We start from the raw sequence: 9,412 nt of genomic DNA on the forward strand, positions 1-9,412 counted from the left end.
CGGCGAAGTGGTTGAATGACTGGTGCAACAGCCGGGTTCAAGAGAGGTTGGTGGGCAAAAGCAGTGAGGCACCCCAAGCCTTCAAACAGAGACGGCCATTTTTGTTGCCAAGACGTAGAGACTGTCAGGATCGCAGCTCCCTTTGTGTCCACCAGGGAGAACCCCAGAGCCGAGAACAAATCCAGACCCATCAGATTGGCCCCACGACGGGCAACATGGAAGGTAAAACTGGGTACCAATTTGGTGCCATACCCAACAGTCACTTGCAGGGAACCCACTAGGTCAATTTTTGAGTCGCCATAGCCACAGAGTGAGGCAGAGGGTGGCGACAGTGGCAGTGCTCCAAAAAAACAACCGTATGTGTGCATGTTCAAGAGAGACACACTGGCACCAGTATCCAAAAGCAGTGGGATACACACATCATTTAGGCGCACTGAGCATGCTTTAAATGAGACTGGCCCAGAGTAGACATTGTGAATGATAGTGGGCGACTCAGCTGGAGCAGAACGGCAGACTGAAGCAAAATGGTTGCGTTTGCCACAGTTACGACACGTTTGACCACGAGCTGGGCAGCTCTGCGCTCTAGACTGATGAGATGAAGATCCACAATTATCACAGGGCCGCGACGCTGGTGTTTGTGGGCGTGGCCGAGACCGCTGCGGGCGTCTCAGTAGCATAACTGCAGAGGAATCTGCTGCAGCCGATGCGTCGTTCTGATTGGGCTGTAATATAGATGTGGGCATGGGGGAGGGGGCTGGGCGCGAGGAAAGGAGCAGGCGGTGGCAGTGCAATATCAGCCATCCTCGTCGCCAAATGTTGCGTTTGATAATGACCACACTGACACCGAGAGTAGTATCAACTTATCGTCAGCTTTACTTCCATAACACTGTCTGTCTAGACCCAAGTAGATGAACCCATCCATTCCTCAGACAGAACCAAATGATTCAGCCCAATCAAACTCTATGCATCACTGAACATTAACTCAATGCATTTATAAACCCCACTTCAGAGAACACAACACTTATGGAAATAAAAAAAGTGAAATTAGATCTGAGAAAAGATGTAGAATCATTTGTTAGCCGACTCCACATGAATGTGGTGCAGATTGCAACTTTTTAAACAGATGTCTTTAAAAGTTGAAAAAACTCTTGAATATCACACACACAGACAGAGTGCCGAAGTTACGACGTCACTCTGTAGGCCAAAACGCGAAAGTGAGTTAGCATTTTAGCACTACGGTTCCCTCGCTCTAAAGTCTATGGGATTTTTGAATGGGTTTTTGCTAAGTCGCTTGAAATAAGGTCTGTGGTGAACAAAGCCTCTAAATATTTTCACGTTTTGATCTATGACACAGAACACACAGTTATAACCTGCTTGTGGTTTTTTAAACTTTATTGTGTCTGCTTGTGTTTTTTAAAATCTTTATCTAGGCTTCAAAATGTATAAATTTTGGATTAACTTGCTAGACAAAACGTGTAAGGGTCACAACCCTTTGTTAAACACAGGCCTTATTTTTTGCGATTTTCCAAAAGTCTATGGGGAAAATGCATTGCTTTTCGACAGAGGGAACCCATGTGCCGCTAGCTTCCGGGTTGTCTTACAAAGTGACGTCATCACTTCGGCACTCTATAGAGCTGGTAAGCTCCGCCCCTTCAGCTAACCCCGCTGGACCTCTAAGTTGAAAAATCGTCAATGCAAGTGAATGAGAGAAAATAATTATTTTCTTTTCCCGTTTGAATTTTGCAATGAATGTGAACATATGTTGTCTGTGAATTTTTTAGATAATGTTTCGTGTAAAGAATGCTACAATTTAGCGGGTAGAATTTTCATACGGTTAGACTTTGTGTGAGAGCACTTTGTGGACTACAACTCTTTCGACGTGTTTGATAGACATCACCCCCACTAGCACACGGATCCCGCTAAACATGCCTGTGTCTTTGGTGCACTTCACCCATAGACAGTAAAAGAAATGGATAGAGCGATCTTATTGGAACTCCATTGAGACGATTGAAGCCCGTTTTTGGCGATTTTTTAGCACTTCCGTCCCTGACGCGCAGACTCAAACAGAGCTTGACTACGTAGATGTGACGTGAGCTAGCCGTCTGTCTTCTAGTGCTGTAGCATGAGAAATCTGAATCATTCCCTTCCGAAACTCGCAGAGGCGGAGAGTGTGAATAGGAGCTGTCCATGAGCTAGGAGAAGGAGACAATTTTGCTAGGTATTCTGATTAATTATTTTGTCATTTTGCCTCCACGTTTCCCCGATCGCGCGCAAGCTTCCTCTCCTGTCCATACGGTAATCTCTCTCCTGTGCGACAGAGAGTCTCGTGGTTATGACACAATCGTTAGCCTACTTTCATTAAAATTGCTTCTACGGGGCCATAACATAAGCTACAAGGTAATGGAGCTATTTATACATTGTCGTGTTTCTTTATAAATAAATAAAGGACAAATGGGGTCTTCAAACGCCTCAGATGTAGAGTTATTCGCTGTTAAAGTGACACGAAAATGAATGGGAGTCAATGGGAATGCTAACGCAAGTGAAGTTCTGCTACAAGATGTCAGCTCCCGCGAGGCTTCAACTTCCGGTCGATGGATTACCCCCTTGACTTCACCGCCTTCTTTCAGGGAGAGGACAAATTAGTTGAGCATGGTGAAAACCGTGATTTGTGGAGGGAAAATGTGTTATGCGGCGACGTCACATATTCGACATGTAGTCTTTCTCGTTATGTCTATTCCACAACTGCTAGCCAAAGAATTATACAATATACTATCAAACTCATTACATAAGAAATTATATAAAAAATTCACAGACAACCTATGTTACATTCATGGCAGAATTCAAACGGGATCAGAAAATAAATATTTTCTCTCCACTTGCATTGACGCTTTTTCAACCTTGAGGTCCACTTGGAGTTTTACGGATGGGCGGGACTTACCAGCTCTATGTTGCACCATATATGAATGAGATGGAGATTTTAAATGAGAAGTAAAAATGTGCTTACTCTGTTTAAAACAGGACTTCTGAGGAACCTTCTATTTCCGTTATAGGGAGACTCTGCATCAGTGATTTTCAGTTCCATTTTTAATCTTTTCATTTTGTGAAGATGGCAGTATATTACCTACGGATATTTCTTCTTTTTCTTCTGACCTTCAAAACAGGTAAAAAGTTAAACACATGTTCATTATGTTGATTGATCATTAATGATTACTGTGACAGTGATCACTGCACAGGGCATGGCTTGGATATGGTCAACATTTATTGGCATATCTAAATGATAGTATGATACCACTTTATATAACATTTTTATACAATTTATTTTGACAGCCCTTATATTATTATTTATTTAGCTATTTGTTTAACCCAAATGCTGGGTTCAGGCTGCTGGGTAATGTTTTATTATTTTTTACCCATGTATTAATGTAGTCAGCTCTACCAAACCAACTACTTCACTATGGGAGCTGAAGGAATTACTTTTTTAAATATCAGATGATACAAACATGAAACAATGGGCTCTCTAAATAAAAAGACAACAATAGGCTCTAGATTACAAAACAAGCAGTTACCTGATATTAATAACCAAATTATTGATATGTAGCCTTATTGTAACGAGAAATGTAACAAGTATGGATATATTATTTATTTTTCAAAAATATGACACCTGTATAAACCAGGGTTCATGCCTATTTTCCTCCTTAAATTGTTTATAGGTAATCAGCTACAAATATCTCCAGATATGTGCATTATAGCTATATTTAAATTTTATTATACTACTAGTTTTATTAAATTTCAAACATATTTATTTGATCGTGCCCATTTCAGAAAAAATGTGTACAATGGGCACATCTATAGTGAATACAGCAGCTGTACTCAGAAACTCTTATTCACTCCTCAGGGTTCAGTGCTGAGATCTCTGTGTTTGTGAAGACAGGAGATTCTGTTCAACTGGATATACAGACTCAGAAACTACCAGAGTTTGATCTTTTATCTTGGAGAAATGATAAATCAGAGATTATAGTTAGATATATACATGAATCTAAAACAGTAAAACTTCTCCCTTCCTATAAGGACAGATTGGATTTCAATGATGAAACCTTTTCTCTCACACTGATGAACACGCAGAAGACAGACAGTGGACTCTATACAGCCAGAACAACTGGAGAATCAGAGGAAAATATTGTTGCATACAGAGTATCTGTTATAAGTGAGTGATTTTGCTTGGCGTTTTCATATCATAAGACTCATATATGTTGGCGTGAGTCACATGCTGTAACCATCTATTAAAATTGGACAGCTTATAATATAGTGATGTATGAACTTGTAAACAAATAAATGTATTTTAGATGCTGTGGAGGCTCCTGTTCTGACTGTAAACTCCAGCAGTGACTCCTGTACTGTGAACTTCACATGCAGAGGTCATGACCTCATGATAAACTCTAGCTATCAGAACAACAGATGCTCTCCAGAGGAAGTGACATCACAAATCAACACTCTAATCCTGAACTGCAGTGAGGAATCCATCATCTGTAACCATAGCAACCCAGTTAGCTGGAAAACAGACAGAATAAACATTACACAGCTCTGTGACAATAATAAAGGTATCTGGCCAAACACACACAAATAATACATTTGCTAAAATGAACATCTCTAAATAAAATGTCTCTGTTAGTCTAACTGTTGCATTACTGAGTGACCTCAGAATCAGACAACTGCAGTTCTTAATGACGTGTCTCACTTTTCAGAAAGCAACTCAAGTGACATCAAGACTGAGCCACCCTTCCAGTTATGGACATATATTTTGGGAGCAGTGTGTCTTTTTTGGGGAATTGCGTTATAGTCTTTATCTATTGCAAGTGTAAAAAAAGGTACATCCATGTTGATTCATATATTTTCTATAAAAAACTGTTCTCTGTTCATCAGTTATCTAAAATTGAAAAGTACTTTGAAAATAAATTTACACATGTTTTTTTTTTTCTTCTTCATTTGGTCAATTTTAATTCTGTAGAATACTGTGTGATACACATGACCCTGATGGACTCACACATTTAATAGCCTACATCTTTTCTCTGTAACCATTTACAAAACTGAAACTTCATTTAGTTTCAGTTTTAATTTATGTCTGTGTTTAATCTGACTCCAACTTGATTGTTACATTTAGTCTGTTTCTAATTAGGAACTTAAAGGGATAGTTCACTTTGAAATTATTGAATTTTTGATATGTTTTATCTTACCTCAAGGGCATCCAAGATGTAGGTGTCTTTGTTTCCACAGTATTTTCAATTTTGATATTTTTAGGTCAAACCGTTCTTGTCTATCACTCACATAATGCAGGTATATGGGGTCCACCTTAAAGAGCATTCACAGAGAAGTCCAAATTCGGTTTCAGAGCGGTTTGTGTGAGAAAACTAACAGTATTTATTTTGTTTTTACCTCTTGTAACCACAGCCACAAAGCGCCCTCGCCCTCAGATCACTTGGACGTGGCTGTGGTTGGACCCATATACCCCTTGAAGTAAGCTAAAACGTTCCAAAAATTAATTTCAAAGTGAACTATCCCTTTAATGTGTATTAAATTAGATATTTGATTATTCTGGGTATACCATACTTTTAATTATTTGTTAATTTCACGTCGACTGGACTTGTTCTCACGGAAAAAAACTCGCAAATGCTGATCTTAGTCAGAGGGTCAGGGTGAACTAATACATTTAAGTCGAACTACTCCATACCTGTAGTTTGTGAGTGTGTGTCTGTGTGTTCTCACAGTGCAGGACTCAAGACACTCACACAACAATGGTTAAAGGTGCCCTAAAATGTTTTTTTAAATTATTTTATAATGTTTCCTGGGTTGCCCTTATAATGTTAGTATGTTATGTTATATATTTTAGATCAAAAATAGTCATAATTTAGAAATAAAAGGCATTTTCCCTAGCCTGATTTTAGCCTCTGATCTGAACACTCTGTTTGAAGGGGCGTGTCTGCTGTGTGTAACCGGCCTCTGCTGTGATTGGCTGACATGCTTGCATATAAAATAGCTAATGCTGCGTTCAAGTCCTCCTGGGAAGTTCGTACGTACGAGGTGGGAAGACGTGTTTACGACGTGAGGTGCGTTCAAGTCAGTTTCGTCGGAGAGAAATGGCGGTGTACCTTCTTTTAATGAATTAAACAAAAATACAGCAAGGTTTGTTAACTCTGCTAATAAAAAAGTGAAGAACATAATGCACATCAGGTGTTTTTCTTTTTATGTTTTTTTAGCTTATAAAGCCAATGTAAACTCTATCATTAGGTATAATTTTTATATGATATCAAGTTCAAGTTCATTTTATTTATATAGCACATTTTATAGCAGCCAATGACTGACCAAAGTGCTTTACAGAACCAAAAAAAAAAAAAAAGATTAAAAGACATCAACACCATGCATAGCAGCACATCATAGAACAGTACAGCAAAGATAAGAACAGCTTAGAACAGGAGAAGCCCAAGCAATCTCAGAGTTATCAAAAATAAAATCTATATATATACATATACATGTACACGCAAGCACACACACACACACACATATATATATATATATATATATATATATATATGTACATACATATACATACACATACACAAACAACCTTATTTATAGGCCAAAGAAAACAAGTGCGTTTTTAAAAGTGACTTAAAAGAGATCACAGAAGGGGCTATCCTAACGTCTATGGGCAAATTGTTCCACAGCCGAGGCCCAAACACAGAAAAAGCTCGATCCCCTCTGCGTTTTAGTCTGCAGTGAGGGACTTGTAACAGATTTTGTTCGCCTGATCTCAGACTTTTCGATGGAGTATAAGGTTGTAGCAGTTCAGTTAGGTAGGTAGGTGCTTGGTTGCATAGAGCTTTGTAAACAAATAACAGGATTTTAAACTCAATTCTGAAATTAACAGGCAACCAATGAAGAGACCTCAGAATTGGGGTGGTATGATCACTTTTACGACTATTAGTGAGGAATCTTGCGGCGGCATTTTGCACCAATTGCAAACGAGCAGTTTGAGTTTTCGATATACCGCAGTAAAGTGAATTGCAGTAATCTACACGTGTGGTGATAAAAGCATGAACAGCCATCTCAAGAGTTTTATGATTAAGAAAAGGTTTGACTTTTGACAAGAGACGCAGGTGATAAAAACTAGAGCTTATTACAGAGGAGATTTGTTTATCAAAGTTTAAAGACTCATCCAGTAGAACGCCCAGGTTCCGCACAGTTAAAGATCTAAACGCCGCTAGTCTGCCTAGGTCGAGGGTGGCAGCCTGGCGATTAACAGTGGACCCGAAAACAATGATCTCTGTTTTGTTTTCATTTAAAAACAAAAAATTTTGGTCCTGCCAAAATTTTACTTCATCTAGACAACTTAAAAATGATGAAAGGGCAGAGGGATCATTTCTCTTGATTGGGACGTACATTTGGGTGTCGTCTGCATAACAGTGAAAAGATACCCCATGTCTTCTTAAAATGGTGCCCAGTGGTAACATATAAAGAGAAAAGAGAGAAGGCGATAAGATAGATCCTTGAGGAAGGCCACAGGTGAGATGCGCAACAGACGAAGAGCAATTTCCTAGCTTCACTCTGAAAGTACGACCCGAGAGATAAGACTGGAACCACTGGAAGACGATACCTTTTAGCCCCACATCACATTCTAGTTTGGATATCAGGATCGAGTGGTCGATCGTATCAAAAGCTGCCGACAGATCCAGAAGAACAAGAGCCACAGAGTCACCAGTGTCAGTGGAACGATAGATGTCATTTAAAACTCTCAGCAGAGCAGATTCAGTACTGTGAGCAGACTTAAAACCAGATTGAAATTTTTCAGAAATATTATTGCATTTTAGAAAGAGCTGGAGTTGATCAAGAACAACTTTTTCTAACACCTTGGAGACAAAAGGCAAAACAGAGATAGGACGAAAGTTATTTAACACGGTAGGATCTAGTGAGGGCTTCTTGAGTAACGGAGTGACAGTGGCCTCCTTAAGGACAGCAGGGATAGAGCCGGTAAGGAGGCACTTTTTAACAAAGGAAACCAATCCTGGCCCTACTGAATCAATAATTAATTTAAGAAACTTAGGAGAGATGATAATCTCTGTGATAATTTCTTTGAGGAGATTCAGAGTGATTGGCTCAAAAGCATCCCAGGTAACAGAACTCATCAACTGACTAGTTGCAGAGCGGCTGGCATTGCATCTCAGGTTAGATATTTTGTCAATAAAAAATCTCAAGAAACGTTCACATAGCTCATCCGAAACATCATTCATTACATTTACCGGTGGATTTAAAACCGAGTTTATAACAGAAAATAAAACCTTTGGTCTAGAGTGGTTTGCCATAATCATGTCAGAGAAGTGTGCAGCTTTTGCCGCCTTTACAGCATTCTGGTAGGACGACAGACTGTCTTTAAATAACTGAAGTGAAATATGTAGCTTGTCCTTTTTCCATTTGCGCTCAGCCTTTCTGCTGGCTTGTCTTAGTTGCCGAATATCCGCGTTGAGCCATGGTTCAGATTTAGGTTTAGGTTTGAAGGGCTTAAGCGGAGCAGTTTCATTAAGGGCATTTAACCAAGTGGAGTAAAACAGGCCGAGATGTTGGTTGGCATCTAATAGAGAGCCTAAGTCCCGCCTATCCGCTTCCGGCTCATGGGACCTTATTTCGGAAAAAATATGAATGGTAGTCAATGGCGAGAGACAACTTATCTTTTTATTCCATCTGAACTGTGCCCTCAATTACACATATGATGTTTGTCAATTTAAAAGATAATTCTGAAAGTCAAAAACGTCGCAGTTTGTCATAAAAAGGAAGAGTAACATTTAGTTTTATGTGAAAATCGCTCTGTGAACTACATCTCCCGGGAAGCGAAACGAGATCCGCTGCTCGTGTGTGTGCAGTTATGGTACAAAACACTCAGGTAGGACGGCGTAACATTACGATTATAACATAAGACTGTAGAAACAATGACAGACAGCCTCAGTAAAGTTAGCTTCATTCATTGGGAGAAAAATGCATGATATCATATTTTGTGCAGAGAGCTTGCTTTATAAATTAAAAAGCCTTACAATATCAATGAGTAAACATTGAAATTCAATTAAAATTTACCGTCAACAAACGTTGAATGAACGTTTCTCACTGACACGCCCCCAACTCGTACAGATAGGGGCTTAAAGAAAATCCCGAGCTCCCACTGGTATTTACGACATTGTGGTGGCGTTCAAGTGCGTTCAACTCGTATGTGAAACTGCTTCGAATAATTTTACTCCAGCTATTATAGTTTTTTTTTCTATTACAGCTATCGAGATTAACGAATCGTGAGATGTTTTTGAAGAATTTAGATCTATCCCCATCACATAAAATGTTGCTGTGTTGAGTATTGAGCAAGCAGAGGACAGACAGC

The 9,412-nt window shown here is 39.3% G+C and overlaps 1 protein-coding gene across 1 annotated transcript; it reads left to right on the plus strand.

The window, feature by feature from the left end:
* Window positions 1-3,030: 3,030 nt before the first annotated feature.
* LOC148981489 (CD48 antigen-like) lies at window positions 3,031-4,928 on the plus strand. The gene is made up of 4 exons (XM_089131472.1): window positions 3,031-3,161; window positions 3,896-4,204; window positions 4,344-4,598; window positions 4,743-4,928. The coding sequence occupies exons 1-4, from the start codon at window positions 3,107-3,109 to the stop codon at window positions 4,835-4,837; spliced, it is 714 nt and encodes a 237-aa protein (XP_088987598.1). The 5' UTR covers window positions 3,031-3,106; the 3' UTR covers window positions 4,838-4,928.
* Window positions 4,929-9,412: the final 4,484 nt, after the last annotated feature.

The sequence above is a fragment of the Pimephales promelas genome, chromosome 5 (genome assembly GCF_988280905.1).
Source record: "Pimephales promelas chromosome 5, fPimPro1.hap1.1, whole genome shotgun sequence".
Lineage (NCBI taxonomy): Eukaryota > Metazoa > Chordata > Actinopteri > Cypriniformes > Leuciscidae > Pimephales > Pimephales promelas.

What these genes read in the sequence shown, in the direction of transcription:
- LOC148981489 (XM_089131472.1), top strand. Translation starts at nt 3,107, where the DNA reads ATGGCAGTATATTACCTACGGATATTTCTTCTTTTTCTTCTGACCTTC. An exon ending in ATACAGAGTATCTGTTATAA is followed by an intron (nt 4,205 to 4,343) that starts GTGAGTGATTTT and finishes AATGTATTTTAG; the next exon opens with ATGCTGTGGAGGCTCCTGTT. An exon ending in GCTCTGTGACAATAATAAAG is followed by an intron (nt 4,599 to 4,742) that starts GTATCTGGCCAA and finishes CTCACTTTTCAG; the next exon opens with AAAGCAACTCAAGTGACATC.